Below are 26,838 nucleotides of genomic sequence, written 5' to 3'. Positions count from 1 at the left end.
AGAAAAAAATCTTTCCCTTTCTTCCACCACACTTGGGCAGGCAAGAGCAGCAGCACTACCACAAAGCCCTTCAGCAGGCACTTGCAGGTCCCCTTCAGCAAACACAGGCTGTGTACAGCAGAATCCTCTGCAGCCACGTCACAGCACAGCTGAGCCATCAGGGAGGGCAGGACAGAGATGAGCTGTGCCAGGCAGCAGAGGTTTCCAAAACCCTGCCTTGCTCAGGACAGCAACTTTCACTCAAAGGACACGGGGGCTGCACAGCAAGGTTCCTGCCTGCACGGAGAAAGAAAAAGACCTATCTCCATATAGCAGCAAATAATAGGAATTTTGTGCAATTTCATTCCTGCTATTGAAGATTATTAGGCCTTTTTTCTCCCCCATTGTTATGTAATGGTATTCAAGAAGCAGTGGAGTGGGAAACAATTTAATAGAAACTGACCTCTAATTAACAGTAACAGACATATTACAGATTTGAAAGGGGGAAAAAGAGAGCTTCTTTCACTCACTTACTCATTATAATTGAAATCTAAGTATGGCCAGAGAACAGCTAACCAGGCAGCTAGTGCTTTTGGTGAAAGTCAGATCTATAAATCATAGGACTGAATTGTAAATTAGGGGAACTACTCATTACCTGTTTGGCCTTAAGACATCCCTTGTGCCAACACGGATGTTTTTTATCTTTACAAAACTGATAAAGGAAATTTACTGAGAAGGCAATACTTTTTCTGCTATTATTGCTGATTCAAATGAAAGTAACTATGCAAAGAGATAAAATAGTAACACCATTTCCACTGCATGAAAATCAATCTTAATGGATAAGAGATACAACTATCAATGGCATTATTCCACATATATGTCAGAATCTGAGTAAACTACCATTTATATAAACAAAAAACTCTGGGCACTTCCTTACACTGAGTCAAACAAGCATTTCTATTGGATATACTAAAGTACATCTGGACAAACACCTGCTATAAAATTCCTTCTGAAGAATGACTTAATGTGTCAGTAACATCCTCAGCTTCTGGGCTGGTTAATGGTGCAACTCCTACACATGCCACTGTGGGAACTGAACTCACCTCAGGCACTTACGCATAATTTCTGGTGTGAAGATATGCTAGAAGGCTTCATAGCCTAATAAAAACATCATGTGGTGAAATTATGAGGGGAAAGAGCAACATGAGCAATGAACTTAGAAGCCTCACAAAATGTAATACAATGACAGGATCAGCCAGCTACTCAGATACATAGATGCTGTCCCAATGCTGTCACATTCTAATGCTTCACCTGCCTTCCTTTCCTTTGAACTTGCCTTACTTTCAGCACTATCTTGGGTTGGTTTTCGTTGGGTGTTTTGGGGGGTTTTTTTGGGTTTTTTTTTTTCGTTTTGTTTTGGTTTTTTTTTTTTTTTTTTTTGGTTGTTTTTTTTTGGTTGTTTTTTTTTTTTTCAATTAGGAATTGTCTTCCCATGAGCAAAGATTATATTCAGGTATATTTTCAAGGCATAAATAAAAACTATAGGTAGGTTTTCTTTACAAAATTATTAAGAGTAATAAGTCTTATCTAAATCATGCATTTGAATCTGCTGTGCCTTCAAAACAGCCTCCCTTCCTATATTCTGGCAGAATTTCTAGGGACAGATCCTAGAGTTCTTACTGCTGAAGGCAGTAGTCCTGCTCAACATTTGATTTCCGTCTTCCACTGGAAACTAGTCTGTTTCCAAACACATGGGAAAATCGAGGCAAACAAGTTCACTTGCACATGAAGAAATACAGACTCGTACCATCATCTTCTGCTGTTGCAGCATCAATTCACCACACTCTGAGTTACACTAACCTATAAAATGGTGACACCCATTGGGTCACAATCAAGCACAATGATGACACAGCACAGAGACACTAGCTTTGCGAAAATCTTCATCATACTAAGCAAACGTGAAAACTTCCCAACACAAAATAAATATGTAAACGTCCAATAGATACATTTGTTCTGTTCAGGTTGCTGCCACAGATGTTACTGCAGTAAGAATTTTTAAGCCAGTTTAAACCACTTCATACTCAATACTAAAATGCATGCCTCCTACAAACCAAGCATGGTTTTTACAGTAATTTGTTACTTCAGATGAATTGGCTTGGATTGTACTGGTGGCATCTGTAAAACCATCTCCAAGTTTCGTTTACTTCAACAATGAATGCTTACACTAAAAAAACAAATAAAAACTTCACCCAACAGATTTTGGATTAAAGCATATTTCAGCTCCTTAACTAATGCAGTACAATGGAATTAATGTGTATTAATAAAATTTACTGCAGAAGTATAATAAAACTGAACAAGTTCTGAAGGCATTTTGCATAATGCACGCAACCAATCAAATGTGAATTACAGTGCACTTGCAAAGAACAACATTATTCTTAAGAAACAAGGAAAAAGAATCACGGCATTATGACTGCAAAACTGGATTCTTCCTATACATTGCTATTGCCAGGTGTTTCTTAAAACAAGTTGAAAGCTCAGTAACCTTTTCTAGCTTTCAAACAAAATCAACATATTTTAATAGCCAACACTCTCTTCTTATACCCCAGACTCGAGAAATCTTCTTGTGGCCCTCCAGCCCCCTTAGGCACATGGAATCAATCAGAAGCATTGCATTTACAGTACAAGAGATCCAATCTCCTTCACAGAGACCAAAGACCAGCAGACAATCTCACAGAAACCTGTCAGTATGTAAGTCTGTGAAGTAAATAAACTATGAAAAGGGGAAGGAATTAGAGAGTCTTCCCAAAAAATGTGTATTTAACATCCAATGACAAGACCTCTGGAGCAGACCCTCAGTGCCTTGTGCTGGGTACAGCCAGCTCTTTCAAAACTACACTTGCCTGATGAGCAGAATAATGACCTGAGCTTGAAGGATGTGCATTAGTTTGTTTTGGTTTTTTTTTACCTTTTTTACTTTTTTTTACAAAAAAATTATTTTCTTTTTTTTTTTAATTCAGCAGACTGCTGGATGCTCCATGGATTTACAAAACAGCTGCAAATATTATGGGCAGACATGGTGAACCAGTGACCTCTCTGTTCATCTTGATTTTAACTGATAAATTTCAGCCTTGGTAAAAATAGTTACAGGCATGAGCACCAGTTTGGTGCATAACCCTCGATGAAGTTTTATTCAAATTTTTCAATGGAAAGCCAGTGAAAAAATGTAAAATGTCTTGCATCATTACTAACACTATGGCATGGAGATTCTTTTTAAAAATAGGCATAAATATTTCATGTGTAAAACTCACCTTCAAGGAGACACATACTGTGCAAAAGTCTCTTTTTCAGGATTTGATTCAATTACGATCTGAAGCAACAAAAATTTCAAGTGGACATGTCATCTTTTAGTCTAGGCAACTCCGTTTCCCATTCTTGCTCTGGTTCCTTAACTTCAGAGTAATTTCTACTGCCATTTGACTGGATGAATCAACAAATTAGCAAACTGCATCCCTCCTGCAGAGCAAGTTCAGAGACACTGCGTTAATAGAAATCCAATTGTGACAAAAGGTTTAATTCAGCATGTCCAGCATTGTATTTGCCTTCAGGAGGTGGCTGAGTTTTTTAAAACTTGGTGTTTTATTTACTCACCCCGTGGTACCTGGTTAAGTTAGAGATTCTTTCTATTCATTGTATTCTTCTTCATGTTAATACCAACCTCTCTTCACACAGGAACTTGCTGACAAACTACTTTATTGTCCACTGCGCTCGCTGAAATGAAATTGTGAATGATTTGTGACCAATATACTTAAATTAGCTTAAAGAACAGTAAAAAGAATTACAGTACTTCAAATAAATTTGTCCTGCCACAGCTTTATTGAAATCCAGTTTTCAAATGCTTTTAGTAATTAGAAATATGTTCACTGCTTTCATGAAGAATCTGTAAATAAAAATACTTTCTAATTTCCTATGAAGCATAAAAAGCTAATTCACATCTTGACAAACTTTTATTATTCTACCCAGGCAGTGGAATTTTTACATAAGAATAAAGGAAATCCAATTCTTGTCAAAACAGGCAAAATTTTTCCTACTATCATTATGATCCAATAATGATCCAATATGATACATCATTATGTATGATAATACATATCATTACGATACAATATTCCAATTTTCAGATAAACAAACTAATGATACTAATTCATTTCCTTCTAAACTAAGGACATCTGTGCCTTGACCCAAAACACTCCTTTCAAAGACTACATAATACTTTATTGCATTGAGCTTGGTATTCCTTACTCTTCAATGAAACTGAGATTTATAATTCCACACATTCTCAGAAGAGCACAAGGATTAATCACTGTGTCTGAAAATCTCCAAATTTATATCACGATCTTTGCCTATCTATAAATACATGTGCAGAACTGTAAGATCAAGAAAAAGCAACGAATGACAGCACTACTGTAAAAATAGTCAAGGGCTCCCGACTGCTTTCTGCATGACTGTAGTCATGCGGACAGACATCTGTGCAAATCCTTGCATTTTGTGGAAAGCAGGAAAAAGCTTCTGAATGGTTTCAGTATTGAGTACATTTATATTATCAGCCCTTGCCTTTATTTATTCTAGATGCTCCCGACTTCCAGAATTCCTTCAATGCATGAAAGAAGTGCACAGTGAACTGGTTTCCTGTTCCTTTGGTATCATGAAAGGAAAGCAGCACCACCATATTAATCCATAGACAGTTACCTACCTTTTACAAAACAAAAGGATGTTTTCAAAAGATGACTTACACTGTATATCAGCCTCTTCTCTGGCTTTTCCTCAGGAATATGTAACACTTCAGTATTTTGTTGTTGCTGTTTTAGTTTTGGACCACAAAAATGACCCAAAATTATCCATATTCCCCACCGTCACTGTTCTTTAGTGAATTTAACTATCTTGATTTACTTCTGAATTTATGCTAAGTAGCTTTAATACTCAGGGACTAAAATGAATCTATACTCCTCATCTTTCAGTTCAGTGGGGAATTTTCGGGGAAGAAAGAACATAAAGTTGTTTTCAGAAAGGTCTTCATACTGTAATCCCTTTAGACAAAACACATTATGAATTCTCTTTAATTATCCTAATATCACAAGTTTTAATGAAATGCATTTTCAGTTTGTCATCTAATAACCACTTGTCACATACAAAAAATTCCCCACAACAGTACTTACTGTATCAGCCAAGAATGACAACACTTTTTCTTTAGCTTCTTTATTTAAAATCAGTTTATGTATCAGTGAATTTCACTCATGAGAAACTGTTCTCTGACAAAATCCCACTATCAGAATGGTAAACTCTCAACTATCTTTATTTAAGAAAATAACACAACAATGCCTCAGAAATTGTGACAGAGATCAAAAAGAAGTCTCTCTCTCTTTCTTTACTATGTAATGAAGACAATGTCATGAAAGTACATAACAAAGCTATAGAAAAATGAGGGAAATTACAGAAAACCAGGAGTACCCTATGTGTTTTGCCCTATTCAAGTATTTTTTAATGGAAATAAAACATTAATGGTTTTATTCAAATAAATAAATATTTTAATAGGTAAAATGCATCGGAAACATGAATTCTTGATTCTACATTTCAGACTACGTAAAAAGTCAAAATGATGGGCTATACTGGCCAAAGGTTGGTTACAAGAGTTTTTATTTTGCAAACTATACAGAAACAGTAAAAAAGAAAATGCATTATACTTTTCAATATTACATAAGATAAACAGTAGATTTAGTATTTACTGTGTAGAAATTAATTCAAATAAGAATCTGATTTTCCTTTTAATAATGATGGTAAATCAGTGATTCATTTTTAAATTATACAACCTGTAGTAATACATTAAACAGGTCATGTCAATTTTTTTGTGGGCAGAAAGAAAGACAGGATAAGAATGAAGATGGTGGTGTCTCAAAATGTCTACACAATTAATTAACATGCTAACATAAATACAGTGATTAAAGTAATTTTCTCTACAGTCAAATCTTAAGTGCTACTCTACACAATAAGTATAATCTAGACCACATGGTAATTACATAATAATAGGAAAAAAATTAAAATAATCCGTTTTCTTCATTCCAGCAGCAGTACCTATACTGGTATTAATTTGGTAACTGGGTGTGCTTAGCTATTGCCTAACGTCCTAAACTGATATGCATGCTAAAACCTCTCTAGTTCTATTTTGCAAGGCACCTTTACAATACGTTCTAAAAGTTTCTGCACTAGTAACAGAAAACAACATGAATTAAGATAAAGAGCAAAACTATTTCCTGAAATAAGAAAATAAAAAGCATCATTTTACATTTATTAAAAACTACCTTGGGGCAAGTGACAATACTCTGAAATATAGTCATGTATAAAGATATTACAATTTTAAGCAAATCTTTTTTCCCAATGTAAATATTATACGCTAGTCTGATTAGAGAGAAATACAGAGAAACCACAAAGGGTGAAGCAATGTTTAAGTAAATAATGATAAAGCTCATATGACCTTGACATGAAACCAATACAAGGAAGGACAAGAAAATTTTAGAATTTCAGAACTGGTGCTTGTCCACGCTACTGCTTTTGAAAAATCATTTCAATAATCTAGCCATTTCCTAATAAAAACAAAACTACAAATACAAACCCAGAGGAGGATTTTGCTACAGTTTTCCCTCCTGATTTTTCTCCATACCTTTGGATAATTAAAGGCTGGTTGAGATGCTACTTGTGCACCACAGTTTTTCTACTGCAATACATTTCTGATTCATCAAATGGACAATTGCAGGGCCTAAAACACTGACGGAACTGAAGTGAAGTCACAGTATGCATTCTGAAGAGGACATGCACAGTTCCAAGTAAGGGCAAATATCCTTTCAGCAGAATTTTGAAGAGACTCGTTGGCTTTCTAGTGTGTTTTGCACATAGATATATATATATATATATATTTTCAGTAGCACATAACATTTTTTTCCTTCAGGCTAGAATTCCAATGTGCTTTCTTCAGCGCAATGGCATTTAAAAACTCAAAAGCACATGATATAATTATCCTCATTTAAACAAAAAAAGTCTATGACTCCAGCTGCAATGTTTGAAATAATCATACAAAATATACATATTTGTTAGAACCCGTTTGATCTTGGAGAGCAAAGGGATTTTATGAAATATCACCTTGTGAAATTTAGAAAGGTACAACATATGGACCTCTTAATATTATCAAATATATCCATCATGGTCATCGTCGTCATCATCATCATCCCCTTCATCCTCATCATCATCTTCAATCTCATCTTCATCGTTCATTATTTCATCTTCATCATCTTCATCATCTGTCCATTCATGGAAATCACCAGAGGCAAAATCACCTGAAGTCTCTAAATCGATAGCTAAAAAGGTATGATAGTTATAGAAAAGACTCACAAGATACACTACATATTATAGTATATTTTGCATAATCATACAAAAGGCACACCAGAATATTTACTTTCAGGCCAACTACAGAGTGTCACATAAAAATAAAACATAAATAATATAAAGATTCCTTTGTCATAAAAAATTCACCTTAATATTGAAATAATTTCTCAATATGAACAAAGGGAGACAGATTTTATGGATTTGCAGAACTATAATGAGTGCTAGGAACAACTGAAAAAATTTAAGCCCAACTCAGAGATGACAATAAGGACTACTGATAATATACCCTGCCTATTGTTCACTTCTTACATATTGTCTTGAACTATATCAAACTGTCCATTTATCCAGAAAATATCCTGGATCAGTTGGACAATAGGCCTGAGCTTGTACCTCAAATACTGTATACAAGTTACTCTCTGCTTCAGGCTATATTCTTTAGTTAGAGAAGTGAAAAGGAGTAACAAATTACTTTAAAAAAAAAAAAAAAGAGGAAAAGTATTTTTTTTTTCATCTTTTATATCTGGGACATCAAATAAAGGTGACATGGGAATTCTTGGAAGAAGCTGCACAGTGCTGTAGGGAATGGAAAAATAAGGGAAGATTTAGTGTGCTAAAAACTTTTGGCATTTCCCTCAAATATAAACTGAAAAAGCGTCAAATCAAATTAACTTGCATGCTGATTACCCGAAGGAATTTCACGAAACATTCTGAGACTTATCTAATGCTGCTCTGAAAAATTAATTTTTCCTGGGTTTATATACACTATGCCAAGCACATGTAAGGGGTCTATTAATAGTTGACACAGTGACAGGAGTTCCAAAAAATAATGAAGCAGTAACAATAACACATTATATTTCGTTGGGTTTTGTATCAAAATCCATGTAGTTGGGTCCCACACCTCTTACTGAAGAAATTTAACCTGGTTGGCAATCAAAGGGAGCAGCACCTCTAAACCAAACACCACACAAGGTTCTTAACTTACCACATTCTGCTGCACCATTTGTTCTGGATCCTGACACCTCATTGCCATATCTGTCCACACACCAGCACTGCCCTAGGCTTCCATGGCACTGACTTGGTTTGTAATACCCATCCTCATCACAGAAGGGGACGTACTGCCCTGCAAGATAGATCGATAGAGACAGATATAGATACATTTGTTGAATAAGTATACTAAAGTTCAAGTCTTGGCCAATGTCACAATTATAGCAGAAAGCAACTACCTTTTCCTGTTTCATCATTTCAGCCTCTACACTGACTGCTTTAGTAGTACTAAATTCAGTTGACTCGAAGTGACTGAAGGTATCAAATGTGGGAGGGAAAATAACACATATCAGTCTTGGACTGATTTCAAGAAATAAAGCGAGCGATCTTCCTTTAAATTTTTTGTTGGCACTGTGATACGTATTTCTTACTCCCTGAATATCTCAGTCCAGATTTTCACTGTATTCTGGTGAAGAGGCTCAAATGTAGAACCCAGTCCTGAATGGGAAGTTCTATCATCTGTGGAGTACAAACAAGTCTGAATAGTAAGGACCAGACTTCCTGACTAACAAACTATCTGCTACAAGGAGTTGTGTATAATATGTATTTTACAAACCACTTACTTACACACTAATATTTAATTATTCCACCACAGAAGAAAAATGCAGCAGAACACACCACAAAAAACTGTAAAAAACTAGTACTAAATTGGCTTTTATATGTACAAGAGGGGCTTATTTTGTGAGGCAGTGAGTTGCCTACAGCTGAATAATCCACTGTTTATTACTTGGACCAAATGGAGACCATAACGAACAAAACATTCAAATGAAAGCATTTGAAGTGTATAGTTCTTGTTAGAAACCATCCTTATGAGAAATACAGTTTTGACAGCTTCGGGCCAAGCCTTTTATTGCAGCTTTTACACAGTGGCTAGTGGTAAATGAAGACTTTACACTTCAGAAATACTGATGCAGTATAAACTGATTCACAACAAAGATTTCAATTACTTACAGAATATTACAGTTAAAGGATCAGCAGAAAAACTACTTCAGGAGTACCTTATGCTGTGCCCCCTGTAACTGTAAAAATGTACCTTCTATCAGGGTAATAAAACAGATGTAAGAGCTTTTGGTTGGTAACGTAATAAAACCAAGTTTAATAGCCTTCAAGAATTTCATAAATTTTGTTGCTGAGATTTACTGTGGTCTATCTTCATTGGATTAATATTGATTTTGTGTTGCTGTTTAACTAGGGTTATTTATGTAAGTAATAAAACTTTCAAAAGAATGATCTATGGCTCACCTAGGAGCTTCTTTCCTCCTTGCTGCTTCTGAATGTTGCTGAGTTCTGTCTGGCAAGGTGGGTCTAAAAGGACATAAAAATGTTAAACAGGTTACACAGTATGTAGGACAGAAAGCACATGACTACGTTTTCACAGTTTTCTATGTTGCAAGGTCACTCTAACTACTGATCTTATGAAACCCAGACATTGAAATAAAAGAATTATCGCACCTTGCTATACCTTCAGAATTAAGAATCTGCACACCACCATGGATTTGTGCAGTACACCACTCCCAATTAACTCATCTCCAAGTGAGCATCTAGTCACTAGTCTGGAGGATCGAGGAATGCTAGACCAAAATAGTAACTCTATCACACCCTACTTTACTGGTCTATAAAAATCAGTGCAGCTGTGAAGCTTGCCTCACGTATTAGCTAGAAAACAAGATAGATCTTTTAATTTCCTCCCTTTTGTTCTTTTTAGAAGTCATGCTCCAATTTTGTATTTCACATACTACACTAAAAAAATAACACCTTTTTCTTCACTGAAGTGTGCGAGACTGTGATTCTCTGGCAACCATTTAAGACTGGAACCCATGGGTATGAAGCCCCATGTACAGCAAACTAACTTATAAATGGAGGCCAAACTTTAGATGGCTCTAAGAAGCAGAATATGTATTACAACTCAGTTTTCCTTTTTTCAGCTACAGCTTATTCCAGTTCTTAATAATTTAATTTTTTACTGTGCATAAAAGAAAGTCGCAGTATACCCTATGAATGTGAAGAAAATAAGATGTGAATGTGTTTACATCACTGTTCAATAAGTGAAAAAATCAAAGACAGCAAAGCGCTAATTAATCTCTGAACACTGGCACTGCATGCCACATTAGACCATTATTAGCACCAGGGCATTTCTCATTCTGAACCAGCAATAGAATTACTGAGTTTACTCACAGGTGTTTTTAGCTTGCATTGTTCCCAGACAAAATCTTACATGCCATGAATATTAAATCCGTTTTCCATTTTAGCAGACTCTGGTCATTTGTAATACATCTTTGCCAGGTACTTAACTCAATGATACCTTTTTCTCCATGCAAACAGAAAAAGGTGCTCTGAGCTGGTTTAAAGATGAGTAAGACTGGCCCAGCCCACTGATGCAGAACACACGTAAGACCAGAACCCAGCCACTATGTAGGGCACTCTGGTGACAAATACCTAGATGAAGTGGGGATCAAACATATACTTCTGGTGAACACAGAGCCTCTTGGCTGGCACAGCTTAGTTATTCCAACACGCCTTTGGTATTATCTAAGAGAGTAAATAAAAACTAGTAGACAATAATAACCCCTTACTGGCAGGAGAGTGTTCTTTTCTCTAGGTTTTACATTTTAAATCACATTAAGATAAGCAATACATTTAAAGAGCCTCATAAATATTTCAAGTGGCCTCAACTCTGATGAGCCTGGCTTTTCAAAATAAATCTACAATGATTCTTTTTAGAGTGAAGGCCTGAAAGGTAGGCTCCACTTTCAAAATACTGTCAACAGGAGTCTTAACACCAGAAGAAATTTTCAGGAGTTGCCTTTCCAGACAATGAACCAATTTCTCTGTGTGCTCTTGAAAAATCAATGAGATTTGACATCACTGGGTGGGTATTGGATTTTAATAATTCAGTCTTTGAGTATTTGTTGACGCTACATGAAGCTTTACTTTTTTGGTTGTAAGAAGTTACTTTGAGGATGATCATGCTCACTATTTCAGTATCTTTCAAAAGTAAGGTTTCTGTCCTTCCCAATACTTGATGATTTAAGCTCTTAATGCTACAACATCCTGAGGATCAATTATTTCTTAAACTAAAGGTATTTTCTACTACCATTAATCTAATAAATGACAGTCATTTATCATACAAATATCACAGGTTATAAGGAATGGGGTGGATTTGGCAGGGTTAGGTTAATGGTTGGGTTATGTCACAGAATATTTCCCACCTATTGTATCGTATTATATTCTATCCTCTCCTGTCCTCCAAAAGTGATGGGAAAAATGCCAATGAAGAACAACTTTTTTACTATATACTGAAACACACTGTGGTGTCAAAGACTACCAAATCTGTTTGAAATCAGCACCTTAGCTCCACATCACTATCAAGACAGCGAGGAAATTGGTAAAAAAGGGGAAGAAAAGCTTGATAATGTTGGGTTCTGCAATGTGAAAAATCAGTGTCACTGAAAAATGGATCTGTTGGCGTAGCATTAATAAAATTCTCTAGTGTTTAAATCAGCCTTTACAATACCACCCTTTAGGTTCTAACAGTACACTGAGCAAATATTATGCACCAAACATGTTTATAGATAAGAAAATGCAAAACTACTTGAAACTGATCTGCGGCAGGGTTTTTTTAATGCCCTGGTTACGCCATGCATACATTATTTGAAATTGGTGGAAAAACCTTGGACCATAGTAGGCCTACTATGTAGGCCTACATGTCATTTGCTGTATTTCCTCTGGCAATAGAAAAGAATTATAATGCCCTTCAAAGACTAAGGGTATTTATATGTTAAGCTGAAATTATTGTGGTGTTTTATTTTATAGACAAATGAACAAAACATGTTACGTTCTTTAAGAGCTACATTACTTCTGGGTTATTTCTAATTTGCTACTGTTGGTAGCAGTACATACATGCTTATAAAAAATCACACAGAAGTTCTTGTTCTACTATAAAACAAACAAGGCATTTTGAAAGTTTGAATGTTAACTTTTTAACAAGAAAGCTACCAAAGAAATAATATCTGCTACTTTTTATCTACAGAATTACAGCTTTATTTTTACTTAAGATTTACAACTGGCAGATGTGGCATGATAAAAAACTTTATTTCCACAGAAATCAGAATGAAACCATAAATGCTGAATGTTAATAGGAATTTATCATGAGAGTTTTAAGGGTACAAGTGAGATTTAAAAACTGATACTAAAACTCTCAAAAAGGCTAAATTAGCTTAGCAAACTTTCCACCAAATCAGTTTTATCTCCTCTAATGGCAGTAGAAATTTGAACCTTAGTTGCTGTTTATCCTCTAGAAAAACTCCCTCATGTCAGTAAGAAAAATAGCAGGGGTTATTCTGACCAATTTCACACAACATTCAATGAGTGAATTCCTTGATCCGTTACACCTGGCTTGATTATATAATTTACATGATGTCTCACCTATGTCTAAAATTGTTACATATTCCTCAGGAAAACAATGCTTATAGCTTGTGTTTATTTGTCTAACCAAAATCACATCAGAACACTAACAAGGGATTCAACTAGGCAATAAAGCCCAACTGGTTTTAGGTCTTAATGACTGGAAATAACTTTATCTATAATGTTCATTCAGCTATTTTATTAGGCTCACTGAACTTTCAGATACCTTACATTAGCAATAAAAAAGTTTATTTTATAATGTAGGCAAAGTAGACTGGGAAAGAAATAATTTAAGTAATTTTGTTCTTTATTTTCATCTCTTTCCCCCTACAGACATACTAAATTTTGGCATGAGGAACAATATAGCTGTAAAAGCATTAGTGGCAGTGTTGCATTTTATTTAAAATCCCTGAATTTCTAGCAAGACTTTTCATTTAGCTTGAGCTGTTTGTCTTTTTGTTTGTTTATGGGTTTTTTACTTCACTTTAGGTATTCACCATATGTCACAAACCTTAACACAAATTCATTGCACAGCATTTAAGAGCTTGTAGTTCACTGTAATCTTCTTAATATGTTAATAAAAAGATAAAGCCCAACAAAAAGGTCAGTCATTTACATATGCAGGTTGATCTCATCTTTTACCTTGCTGTCTTTGGAAGCAGTAGCACCACTCGTTGTTAGATATCAAACTGTCTTTATATGTGTCACAAGAATTGAAGAACGCTGTGGTGCACGGCTCGTTCTTGTCGAGGTAAATGCTTCCAAGTTCTGACTGGTCCAACAACAGGTCATAGTTCGTATCAAGCCTATTAAACATCCAGCCAAGGGAGTCTTTGCAAATTGGCAAAATGCTGGTATCAAATCCTAAGAGGCAAAACAAAAATAATAAAAAATTATATAGGAGGAAAGCTAGAGCAGCTGCTGCTCCCAGCCACCACAAAAGAATGCTGCATCATGGAAATAGTTATGGTGGTACAGAGATACCATAAATAAACAGTGTATGCTACTGAAATGCACATAGAAATTACGTCAGATTCACTTTTAAAACCACTAAACTAACTTGCTAAAAAAATCAATCCTACAGCCAGCCTCAAAAATTCAGAAATATGAGTTTTCACGTCAAATGTTATACATGTAGCACACACATTATATACAGTAATAAATGATATATAATGGTTTCCTGGAAAATAATACTGATGAGGAATTTAAGTGAAATTATAAATCAGGAGAATGAAACTTATGTGGTTTTCAAAGTTTACAGAACTAAGAAGAGAATAAATACCAGGTAACTTGTAGTCCATGCTTGGGGATTTTTTTTTTTTTTTTTTTTTTTCTGAAAACATACATATAAATCTATAAAAAAGGAACATGATAGTCAGGCTCAGCAACGCTTTGAAAATTGTATTTTTTCTTTACATGGTGCACTTTCTGTCTTGGAAAAGGCCATGTAAAAGATGGTTGCTAAGAGCAGCCAGCTGCCAGTATCCTACTTACCTATATAGCTTCCTAAATCACTGCTTGAAAAAATGGCCAAATGGAACAGGCTGAGTTAATTATTCCTGTAGCCAGACCTCACACCACCTGTTTACATTTCCTGCATGAACTGTAAAGTACATGCAGACTTGCCTATGGACATGAGAGGGAAATGCAGAAACCACCAGGAGAAGCCACCAGGCCTCTTGGCTCTGTCAAAGCTGTGAGCTGCAGATGATACAAACACACTCCTTTTCTGGTTCATGTGCTCTGGGTCATGCCACAGGCCAATGTGGCCAGGCAGTTGAGTACACACCCTAATACAGAACAAGATTTAGTGCTACTATAAACTTCATTCGCCTCAAAACTTTATATTAAAACTGAGCACTGAAAAAAATGAGATTGGTAGATACGGCTATGGAAAAGTTGACATGAGAGGATGCAGGAATTCCCAATTTCTATTGTTGTTGAAAATCAAGCCTGCCTGCCCGTCTTTGCTGTTGTTCTGACAACAGTGACGAAATCTGAAAAGTGCTTCTATACTGCTAAACAGGTTTAATCTAGTAATTGTATTTAGAAGTCATCAGACGTCCTTTTAGATATGTATCTATATATGGAAATGCCTACTCTGGTAGAACGACCATTTCAGATAGGAAAACAAAGCTGAAGCATCAAAACTCCCTGTGCAAATCAGACCAACACATAAAATCCCTTCCCCTAGAAATTCTAAATTAACTATGACTCTTCATCAGGGTGATCCCACTTTTTCTAGTTCCTTGATGATCCGTGGCATTAATTATTATTTTTGTTTGATAGAAAGAAGACAAAAAATAATTTTAAAAAAATTAAGACAGCCATTTCATATTTTTGAAGTTTTCATGTGTTCAACACAATTTAGAAACATATCCAAGCATTCAGCCAAATATCTCTTTCCCTTCCTCTTCAGCCCTTCATAAATTGTCAGGACAAAACTTATTTTATGGGGATTACGAAGAGCAGCGAGGACCCAACTGAATGAATAAGGATATAGAGTAAATGTCTTAATAAGCAACCTTATCTGTAAAAGGTATCAGAATTATTCAAGAGGTGATTCTGATTAGAAAAAATCTGGAAGGTTCCTTCGCCTTAAAACATTTTTTCTAAGGATTAATATTCTAAGGATTAATTAGTGCAACATTATTTACCTGTAAGGCTCTGTTCCTGAAGGCCTCTTAACACTCTCTCTTAATTCTGCTTTTAGCTAGAAATCCTCCTCTTGACCTTGGATGCCAAAAGAGGTCAACATGAAACATACTGCTACCTATCCTGCCCTCTGTGTCCCTGCATGACAGGAGAAATTATTTTTATACTCACAATTCTTGCTCAATTTAGCACTCTGGCCAGCTCACCCAACTCTAATAGATGGGGCAGAAATAGAGTAACTATGATTTTAATTAGTAAGATGCCAACTAGAAGGGAATTTAAGATAAAAGCCACTTAAATGGTGTATTTAAGGATAGACCTTGTGGGCCAAAGTAATTGAAGATAATACTCCTGCATGTAGAAATTCCAGCTTAAGTTTATTGAAAGATATTTTATTTCAAAATATTTTTAAATTTACATTTGTGGTTCATGCCGGCAAAGCTCATATCATGAAGTATTTGTATTTTAGGATAATAGAAGACAGTTTTATGTTTTTAAATAAACTATACTAAGGCAAAACAGAAATCCCCCAAACATCTGCTTATTTTAGAGAATAAGCTGAGTTGGAAGGAATCCTTGAGTGCAACTCCTCAGTCAGTTTCAAATTATACTCTAAAAAGAAATAAATTTATCTGAAGAACAGCGAAAGAGAACTGAACGTTTCAAAGATGTGCGCACCACTAAATTAAGGTTGAAAGAATATTATTATACAACTGCATAAGATTTTATCACTATTTTTTTCTTGATTTCCTTAACTAGCATTAGCCTGAGACTGGAGTTCATCCTCTGTTCCCATTCCTCAATTTCTATCTCACTTCTTTTTATATAGCTTTTAGATATTTTAAAAAGCGATGTCCCACCATCATCTTCTCTATTACATTTTTCATAATTAAGGACAGAGCTTGAAATGTAAAAAAAATTGCATTGGAGTCAGCAATATAATTAAAAGGCAGATCATTTTATTACTGATCACTGATACCAACAGGATTGCACCAAAAAAATGTTATTATGTTCTAATATTTTCAATAAATCCTGTCAAAGTTCAACATAACCATGGCTGAATACTGAAATATGGAGTATGAAGTCTGATATTCATGACATACTCTTCCTAGAAGATAGGAATATATTATTTTGGTATATCAGAACTAATAAACCTACTTCAAACGATATTATTTTATATCAGAAAAGCTTACATTTATTAAAACTGTCATAACCTATATGCTAAATAGCATCAGGTACTGGAATAAAAAAGCACTCTGGATCATGGAGTCTTTCTACTAAATAACTGCTTGATTTAATAATTTCTAAAACTGATCATGTTTTACCTTGAAAGTAATTTATGGTTCTTTTTTCAGAGTTCAACTCTGAAGTAGTTTGTATTTTCATTTACAGCCCAGGTATATTTCTTATAGTTTTTACTAGTTTTCTGTTCTTCCTCTTGTTTAGTATACATAATTTTAGTGTTTTAAATAGATAAAAATCATATTTCTTCTTAGTTTTCATTGGTCGTGTTTCATCAAGCCAAAGTATTTTACAACCATCAGTAATTGTAATATAGAAATGTCTTAAATCTAGGTAGAATATTGGCTTTACTCAATTAAATAAAATTAATAAACATGACCCAAGTATTCCAGAGGTAAACCAGGCAGGTGTCGACAGAGATAGAAGCAGATTTGTTTGATATAAAATGGAGCACTCCACGTCTTCGAGAACTGCTACACCACAAAAAGATCATCACTTCAGGTCTATATACACATTACCAACTCTTTTAGAGATAATTGTGGTAAAATTTTGGTTGACTTTAAACGAACTTTTAATGAACTGTCCAAACTTAACATGATTAGAAATACGTTCACTCAACAATGACTTGCTTCCTCTATTATAATATTGATAAAATAACATATCTTGAAGGTGATATATTTGGGTAAAAGGGGAAAGCCTTGAAGTACATATCTAGAGTTTATTATCTGCTAACAGGGCTTGACACATGAAGGCATCAGGTGATGCAGAAAAGAATCAAAAAATCACCAGGTGACCTAGACCTAGGAAATTATTGCCCAAATAACATACTACATACATTATCATTTGGAATGCCAACTAGAATGCTGGTTTTACATACTTTTCACAGTTGTAATACAAAGCAATAAGCAGAAACTAAGGAATAATTAGTATAATTGAATGATAGTAATTTATTCTTGATGATTAAGTACCAGGACATCATGCTGAGGAGATCAAAAACTGCTGCTCAGATGACAAAATTATGAAAGATGTTTTTCTCTTTCATTTTAAAGACTTATTTAAAATCTATTTCCATATACCATAATGAAGTGAGCTGTTATGCAGCTATTTCTGAATACTATCTAAAAAAAAAAAAGTACTAGATCATGCTCTTTTCCTAGTCAAAACAATTCCAAGGGAAAAATTATTAAGAAATATAACCATCCTCCCCATACTGGGTATTCAAAACATTTGCTCAAAAGAAAGCAACAGAAATGCTCCTCTTTCTGGTTATTTCTCTGGGGAGAATTTCAACTCTCATCTGCTTTCCAAGGTAAAACTATTGTTTGCCTGCTTATTAAGCACATAAGTAACATGTACATTGAGGAAGACAGCTTTTGAAACCATGTGGAAATCAAAACAGCATACATACACAGGGCTCAAATACTGCATTATAAAGAAATTGTTTATCTAATAGGCCAAGAAGTGCACGATTTTTTCCAATACCAGCATGCTGTCTGAAGCAAAAAAAAGTCACTGGCAAATCACACATATGAATAAACACACATGCACTCTTTGCCAGACTCCTGGCTGACATCTACACCGTGGATTTTACCTGTTCAGTGTGCAAGCTGCATAGCAAGAAGGTTTTCTTTTGTAATGGATTTCTGTAATATTCTGGTTAGCAAAAAACCTTCAGTGAAGAGCATCTCACAGCTGAAACCTACTGTGCACAAGTTGGGAAAATCTTTCACTTCCTAATGCAATCAGGACAGAGTAGAGCAGGAAAGACTAAAATAAAGAGGACTAAGGAGAGGGGAATGCTTTTGTACTTGATCACAAAAGCGGTGATCTTGGTGAGCCTCATCTGGCTCCACAAGAGGCAGGAGACAGATTCAGGCATAACACTCTCTGTCCCCTGTCTGAGGCTGCAATACATTCCGGTTCACTGTGATTACACGGACACGAGCAGAGCAGGTTAAGGGAAGACTCAGAACCACAGAACATCCTGAGCTGGAAGGGAACCATGAGAATCATCAAAGATCAACTCCTGGCCCTGGGGAACATGGGGCAGTACCAAAGGTATTTTGATAAACCTAGGAAAACTGACTCTCATGTCACAACAAAAGGTACAAGAGAAAGTACAACTGCAATGTCCCTCTGAAAGCTTGCATTCTGAAGTCTCTTCCAGAAAGTGTTTTAAAGAATTTTATATGGAAGGGGAGGCGAGGGGTGCAGGGGGTGAAGCAACATGAATCCTATTCCTAGAAGCTATCAGTTTCCTAATAGATTGACAGATCAGATAAAATTTTTTATTTGGGACACCAGATTTACCATTTTATGAACAGGAGTGACTGCTAGAGGGAAGCGGATAACTGAGGATAAAGTTAAATAATAATAAATAAACATAAATAAACAAAAATAAATAATAAATAATTATAAACAAAATAAAACAAAACAAAATACTGAAGACCCACATGTTTCATTGTGTATAACGATAACTCTGTACAAAAGATTGAGTCAAAACCAATTTCAGTCAATAATACTGATGTGGTTCATTTAGAGACTTAAATTTTAAATAGAGATGGATTAATTAAAAGTCCTGTTCAGAATTAATTCTAGTTTGGATTTCTTCTTGCAGACTCTTGCATTGAGGATGCCTTTGCATGGGCTAACCTGACACATGAAGAAATTCATCGGAAGAACCTTTCCTTTCTAGCAAACCAGATCTATGGTTCAGGTTGTCATCCTGTTCAACTTTGCAGTTCAGCTTTACGGAACATTTTCTGAAATACTCTCAGGAATTAGACAAACTCTCAAGCCATCAGTGTTTTGAAGACATAAAAAATACTGTTTAAAACCACAATTCTTTCCAGCTCTAGTTCTTTCCTTACTCTAGGAGTAAGGAAAACCCTATTGTTCTTATGAGTTCCGTCTGTACCTCAGGATTTTCAAATATGCTTCAGCAGTGAAGATCAGGGAAATGTAATTTATCACTGCAAAATACCATCTTGTCTCTTCATCAGTAAGGAATTTATGATAGATTTAAATTAAAATCTTCAAGCAAAAATCTGAATTTGCTTATTTATTTTTCTCTAGAAAATTAATTTTTCCTGCTGCAATTTCGCATAGGAGCTTGTCAATTTTAGTGTAATAATATCTTACTATGCTAGTTCCAGACAAGCCACTTGAAAGTAATTTTCTTTCAGACTCGTATTTTTAGGTTATTTTCAAAATTATTCATGTATTAGACTCCAAATCATCATATTATTTCCAAGCCATAACAAGATTCTCTGTTAACTAACTTTGACCTCTGGTCTTTCAACTTCTAACATGACAAGGGGCACAAGTACTCTTCAGAAATAGACTGCCTGTTAGCAGAAGTATCTGTGGGACTATGGTATTCTTTGTGCTTTGCATTTGATGCATTATTTTTGCGTTTTATCACAAAAAATTAATATAGAAATAGAAAAAATATTTGAATAGACTTTAAACGGGTATATAAAATGTCACTTATTATTTTTAATTCCACATATTTCAATCCAAAAGCGAAAAATAATGGGGGTATTATTGTAGTATGGGGGTCAAATATACTTTCCCCCTGTGTCATCTATTTAGACCATAAATGGCCAGAGGAAAAGATTTAAGTATGTATGTAGCACATACATACTTATATTATTGATACTTTTAGATACATTACATTTGACCACATCTGGACCCAAAAGGGATTTTGGAATTAATACCCCATTATTTTTTGAAATATCTACTCTTGATTACTAATAACATTTTGCTTTGGGAAAAAAAGTGTCACTCTTGTAGAAACACTGCAATGTAGCCACCTGACATTTTAAACTTGTTAACAGCATATTGACAGCTCTAGCAGAACACTACTGTTCTGTTTGTTTAGGTACAGTAATGATTGTATGGAACAAAGTGGATTTTTTAATAGCTGGAACAACTCCAAAAAGCACCAGTAAGGCACTACAGAATTGCACCACATCTGCCTTGGTCAGAAGGACTCTGCTCAAATCTTTTAATATATCCTGTCCTAAATGCCACCAGAGTGACAAATATGAAAAAACACCTAAATACAAAAAGACAATTGGAGAGGATGCCACAAATTCCTTCTTTAAATGCAGAATGGTTTTACAGTGAGGAAGGAACTTTATGATAGGAATAGGAAAGCCTAGGGGGAAAGGGTGACAAAAGAGATTTTTAACTCCCCAAGCGTAACAAACAACTCCAGGATCTGTTAGATCAAACTCTGAAAGGGGAACTTGCATTCAGGTGGCTTTTTGCTGCAGATGTTATTCTGCACAGATCACCAAGTCTCATGTGCTGAATGTAAAGTCATTATACATGATAAGAAGTTCTTTGCAAGTTTTATTTGTAGCTGTAGCTTTCTGTATTTCCGAAATAGGGACTGGACAGCCCTGGTATACTAAGATATCATTATGGCTGGATGCCCTGATATACTTAGACATCAATAGTATTGATCTCTTGGACTTCTTGTGACTCTGGAAACAGACATCGAGGGATATTACTTGAGAACCTTGCTCTTCAAGAACAGTTTTAAGAATTTTTTAATGGTATTAGAAAGGACTTTACCATGATAAATGGTTATTGTATTTTATGTTTCTTTATGTGTTTACAGGGACATGGCGACACAGTATTTTCTTCTAAACAACAGACATGTTCATTTCTCATGAAATGCAGCATATATTTTGCTGTCTTAAGAAATTTTGAAGTACAAAAATTTACATAACAGGAAAAACATAGAGCACTAGTGAAACAACTTTTAAAATAATTTGTGCAAAATCTACAAATGAAAAAAACCTACTAATGAACATACAATCATTCAACTGCTTTCTGCCTATAGATGGATTGACTGCCTCCCTGTAGTAGCCTGTCAAATTATTACAAGCATGTAAATATTGGCGACTTATAAAATCGAGTAAATACTGCACAAATAGGATGCTTAATATCTAAACCCAGTATTTTTTCACTATTAGCTATAATGCAGTTTGAGTAACTGACCACAGTACTGAAACAATACCCACTCAACAAATTGTTCAAATGTGAAACACTATAGGTTTTTGTCGAATATCTCCTTTCTGAAAACAAAAAGAAGGAAATAAAAGACAAACGAAATGTCTCACATGTAACCATTTTTTAAAACTTGATTTGCTTGATTTAGTAAAAAGAAAATAAACATCCCAAAGCCTATCATAAAACTACGACCAAATTTAGAACCAGTAATAAATTAATACTCAGTACAACATTCCAAATTCTGGTACCGTGATAAAAGCCTAAGTCAAACATTTATGACAGCATGATATTGACAAGTAATTTAAAGTCAGTAATACATGGGAAACAGAATTTTCCACAGAGCTTGTAATCTTTTACCTGTTAATGAAAAAGAGCCCTGCAAAGACTATTCTTAGCCATCCAAATCAACTCTTGACTCTACCTCTCAAAAAAAGGTAGAATAGCATGCAATCTAAATTGTGCCTTAAGTTTCATGTACCTCTTAGAATACGTGCAGATTCTGTACAATGCCAAAGGAGAGAACTTTATGACTTTGAAGGCTTCCAAAATTGAATGTCCAAAAATCCACCTGATTCTCGCATTTTTAGCCTCACATATTAAAATCTTGGATCTTAAGTGTACATACAGTTGTTGATTGCTATTACAGAGAAAAAATTTGCAAACATACAAGTGATATAATAAATATGACTGTATTATATCCACATACACATCACAGTACAAATGCCTGTTTCAGGCAGAGATTGTAGGTCTTATCAAAACCACCTGTGTGCTTAACAAAAAAAGCAAAGGGAAAAATCTCACTCTTAAGAACTTTGTGTTTGCACTATATCTCACTGTATTCAAAGGATTAACGAACTTTACTTTCTTGCTTTACATGGAATCCAATTTCTTGAAACACTGACTTGTTATTTATGCAGGACATAATACTTAATAGCTTTACAGTTGCTTCTTTTATCATTGCCCAGATATCAAAGTAAGCATTCAGCAAGAAACAGGACCCTACACAATATTTCCGTTTACCTTCAACTGAGCAATGCACAAACTTTCCTAATTAGATACATTCTTTTAAACTACACAATAAATTCTTACTTAAGGGCTGAAAGCTTTGTATTTCTATTGTTTTCACTGCTGCATGAGAAGCAGATCACATGCCAGTTATGGGCACCAACCAGAATGTAAATTGGAAATACATGGATTTAAATGTCATTTTTTTCAATATCAATACAAAGTGGTGTTACTGTATTACCACCTTACCTCAGAAACATTTCTTATCAATGTTAAGGAAAGTATTCCCAGACAAGACAGAACCATCTTTAATTCATTCTGTTTTACAGAATTATTCACATCTTCTTAGCATGAAAAAAAAGATCACACAATGAAATGACATTTCCAACTAAGTGAAATTAATGGATTTTGTGGGGAAAAAAAAAAAAAAGAAAAAGTAATGCTACAAATTGAAACAAACAAAAGCTAAAAAAAAATCTCAAATGCTTAAAAGGCTAAAAATAAAATAAGTTAGGTAAGAAGCCAGTGGTGGCCAAGTTCTGTGAAACATACTCTGGAAGAATTCATAGTTTTCCCTTCATATTAATGAAAGGTAGATTTTTTCTGGCTTATGAAAACCAATTTGACTCCCCTCACAGTAGGACTTCCCTTTTGGAACTATTAGTGCACACTTCAACTGCTCTTCTAAATAAGCCCTTTGATGATTACATTTTAAAATGTAACTACTTTCCACAACAAAAAAAATCTATTTAAATATTTGAGGGGGTTAAGAACGAGTTATGCCCCCTACTGTTTCCACTTCATTAATACTCCCAAGTCTTTTTCAATTTCAGGTGTAACCTTAAAAATTCCTTTTTACTTACAAGCTTCTTTTCCATCTGTTTTTCTGTACCAGTACCTACAGTGAAATCAACTAGTAAAGATGATCACTCATAATTTAAGTTCCTTTATTTTATTTCTTTTAATTTGATGGCATTCACAAATTAAAGCACTGTGAATAGTACCTGTCCTGCCAAATGATATTGAAAGTCTAAAGAGAACATCTTTTATTAGTGCTAAGCCATAAACTGGAAACCAACTTCAGAAAATCCCAAAGTTATAGAGTCATCAAATAAGACAAGCAGAAATCACTTACTGCTTCTTTCAGGCCTTTGAACCATCCTGGTCTTCTTATTCTGAATTCCACTTTCATGAAGTGCCTTAAACCAGTCTCTCAATCGGTTTGCAACTTCCCTGAATTCCAGGTCACTGCACACTGAAAAACAAAATGCAGAGCTGTTTAATGGTTTTTCTCCGGGGAGCTAAATAGAACTTTTCAAATTACAGCAAAAATAAAATCCCTGAACCCCCCCCAAAAACCAAACCCCATACAGTAATACAAACGTGTATGTTCCACAACTTTTTAAATTAAATTCAGTTGCATTGCTTAGGTATGCCTTCAAAACCCAATGAAGGTCCTCAGAAATAAATACCTGCTGTATAAAGAAATCATGAAATTACAGATACCAAGAAATAGAAAACTTCCTTCGCAATCTACTATAAATAGTTGCAGCACAGGTATTTTCACATCTTACTGCAGAGGAGTCTTCTGTCTTTTCATTTCCATGTTCATTAAGGCAATACTAATCCAAGCCCTACCAGAACAGGTCAGAGGTAAATTTAGGCTGATAATCATGAACACCCAACCTGCTTTCCTATGCTGAGACATGAAAAAAGGAAATAGGATTGAGAGCAAAAGTGTTTCACAATGTGCTGGAAGTTTTTACCATGGAATGGAGTTTCACAAGCCAAACCCCTGAGCACATGATGGCAAACAGGCAACTGTAGAGCCACTTGGTGATAGAAAGGGTGGATTCTTAGACCAGAAATAGCAAAGGCAGAAAAAGCACATCAGACCAAAGAGAGCATCTGTAGTACCAAGAGCAGCAGATTAGCAGCAGACTGGCTGAAGTGCTGTACAGTACTGGCAGTTTGCACAGAAGCCAGCAACAGAAGCAGATTATCAGAGAGAGATGTGCAGACAAGAGGCTTATTCACTGAGAAGACAAAGAAAGGGCATGCTTGAACCAAGTAGATATCCCTCCCAGAACTCCATCTTCCCATTTGTTTGGGAAAAGCTAAGAGAAGACAAAAGAAATAACAGTATCCGGAAGATGACAAGAGCAAAAGAGACACCAGATATATCCCTGCTCTGTTAAAAAAATACCTTTCACTGCCATTCTCAACAGCTATCATTTCCAAATTGGGATCACTTTCCAGGTCTACCAGTAACTGAATAAGCTACAACCTGAAGAGCTCCTACCTAAGTTGGCCGAGCTTCACAGTGACACTCTTGAAAATAAATCTCCAGTTTGCTTACTCGTCCTTTATTGTGTAGGAATCCAACACATAGTGACATAGCTTTTTTAGCACTTCATTAAATCGAACACCACTGTGAAACACCTATTTGTATTTTGGAATAAGAAACATGTCATTATGTCAACAACTATCAATGCCTGTACAACTGCACGCATCTAAGCACGGGATTATTTATTCTTTAGTTAAGTCTCTCTTGATACTGTGATTCTATCCATGAAAGACTAAAGTACAATCCATCTATACATATATTTGCATATGTTATAGACTGACATTTTTATAAAAATTGTATTTCTGCTTCTCTTTTGCGGAACAGAACTATTTCTCTTCTGGTAATTTATAGGGAACTGGGGGAAAAAATTATAAATAGTCATGTGTACTCAAAAATGTACAACAACCAGATGAAAATGGTCTCCTGACCCAAGACTACATATCATAATTCAAACATGTGGGATTTCTATGTTTGCTATAACAACACCTTCCTGTACCAACTCTTGCAATCAGCTGACAGGTCAGCACAAAGAATCAGCCATTAACTTGGGACACTCTGCTCCTATTTGATTTCTCCTTCCATTACAGCTGTCTATTGGGTTTGAACAGCCAGGTTTAGGTAGCAAGAAGCTGCAGCTGTGGCTTCTGTGAGAAGTTGCCAGAAGCTTCCTCCATGTCCAGCAGAGCCAATATCAGCCAGCTCCAGGACAGACCCACTGCTGGCCAAGGCTGAGCCAGTAAGGAATGAGATAACTTATTCATGTTCAACTTCATGTTCTGCAACAGAGATGATCAACCTAACAATCCATTCAGTAGAATGCTATTTGCCATTGAAACGTGCTTGCTCGAGGTTATACTGTATAATGAAAAATTATATGAATTAGTTGACACAGACTAAAAAACATTTAGGAACTTTTCATCCCAGTGATGAGCTTGTAAAGATACAGAGTAGGGAAATTATTGTGCAAATTTGTCTGATTTAAAATAGGTGAAGATGAGGTAATTCATATCTATTTAGACTATCATTTCACCTGATAGACTGGGAGATGAATCTTTAATGGTGAAAGACAGACAGTAAAGGTTGTAGAAGGTTAGACAGTAATCAAAAAATGCATATTAAATCACATGAATCCACTCAGGAACCTGCCAAGGAGTACTCTGTTTTTGTATAATGCCAATGCAAGGCAGTCCTGCTATTACAATCAATTTTAGTAGCCATTAAGAGAATTAGTACGAGGTAATATGAAGTCACTAGCTCAAAGGTTACTGGAGTCTACTGTCATTTCAAGCAATGAGACTGTCTTCTAAAATTAACAGCTACTGCTATGCAAAAAAATGAAGGTATCTGAAAATTTATAGGTACTTAATCTACATATATCTTTATGATAAATATTATTTAAATGTTAAGTGGAAACAACTGTTCTATCTGTTTTCACATAAAGTAAATGTTATGATTTGTGCTGGCATTTGAATATACTTTACAGATGGGAAGTAAAATATTTGAAAATGCTGTGTCAGCCTGAGTTCTTTTAGTGCCTTGCAACTCAAGCTAATTAATGAAGTAAAAATAGTGTTACTGAAAGCTGTAAAGACATGCAGAACATGTTTTAGCACTGGCATTATGTATTGAATTCCCTAACATATTTAAACCAGTCTTAGCTTCCTGACATAAGAGAAAGTAAGTTATTTTAACAGTGCTTCCTTTTTATG

The 26,838-nt window shown here is 35.1% G+C and overlaps 1 protein-coding gene across 6 annotated transcripts in view; it reads right to left on the bottom strand.

Annotated features, from left to right (window-relative positions):
- Positions 1 to 5,650: 5,650 nt before the first annotated feature.
- SPOCK3 (SPARC (osteonectin), cwcv and kazal like domains proteoglycan 3) overlaps positions 5,651 to 26,838 on the bottom strand; it is a 164,947-nt gene continuing 143,759 nt past the window's right edge. For all 6 annotated transcript variants that reach the window (XM_066186018.1, XM_066186023.1, XM_066186021.1 and 3 more), the window contains 5 exons: positions 23,918 to 24,037; positions 13,498 to 13,719; positions 9,694 to 9,756; positions 8,390 to 8,527; positions 5,651 to 7,379 (listed from right to left, as the gene is read on the bottom strand). In XM_066186018.1, coding sequence (XP_066042115.1) covers positions 7,210 to 7,379; positions 8,390 to 8,527; positions 9,694 to 9,756; positions 13,498 to 13,719; positions 23,918 to 24,037 — 713 coding nt within the window. In that variant the 3' untranslated portion in view covers positions 5,651 to 7,209. The remainder of the gene's footprint in view (positions 7,380 to 8,389; positions 8,528 to 9,693; positions 9,757 to 13,497; positions 13,720 to 23,917; positions 24,038 to 26,838) is intronic.

The sequence above is a fragment of the Chamaea fasciata genome, unplaced genomic scaffold, assembly GCF_029207755.1.
Source record: "Chamaea fasciata isolate MVZ Bird 193981 ecotype frontalis unplaced genomic scaffold, bChaFas1.0.hap1 SCAF_6, whole genome shotgun sequence".
NCBI lineage: Eukaryota > Metazoa > Chordata > Aves > Passeriformes > Sylviidae > Chamaea > Chamaea fasciata.
The sequence above is the reverse complement of the archived record's forward strand: the minus strand, read 5'-3'. Positions and strand labels throughout refer to the sequence as shown.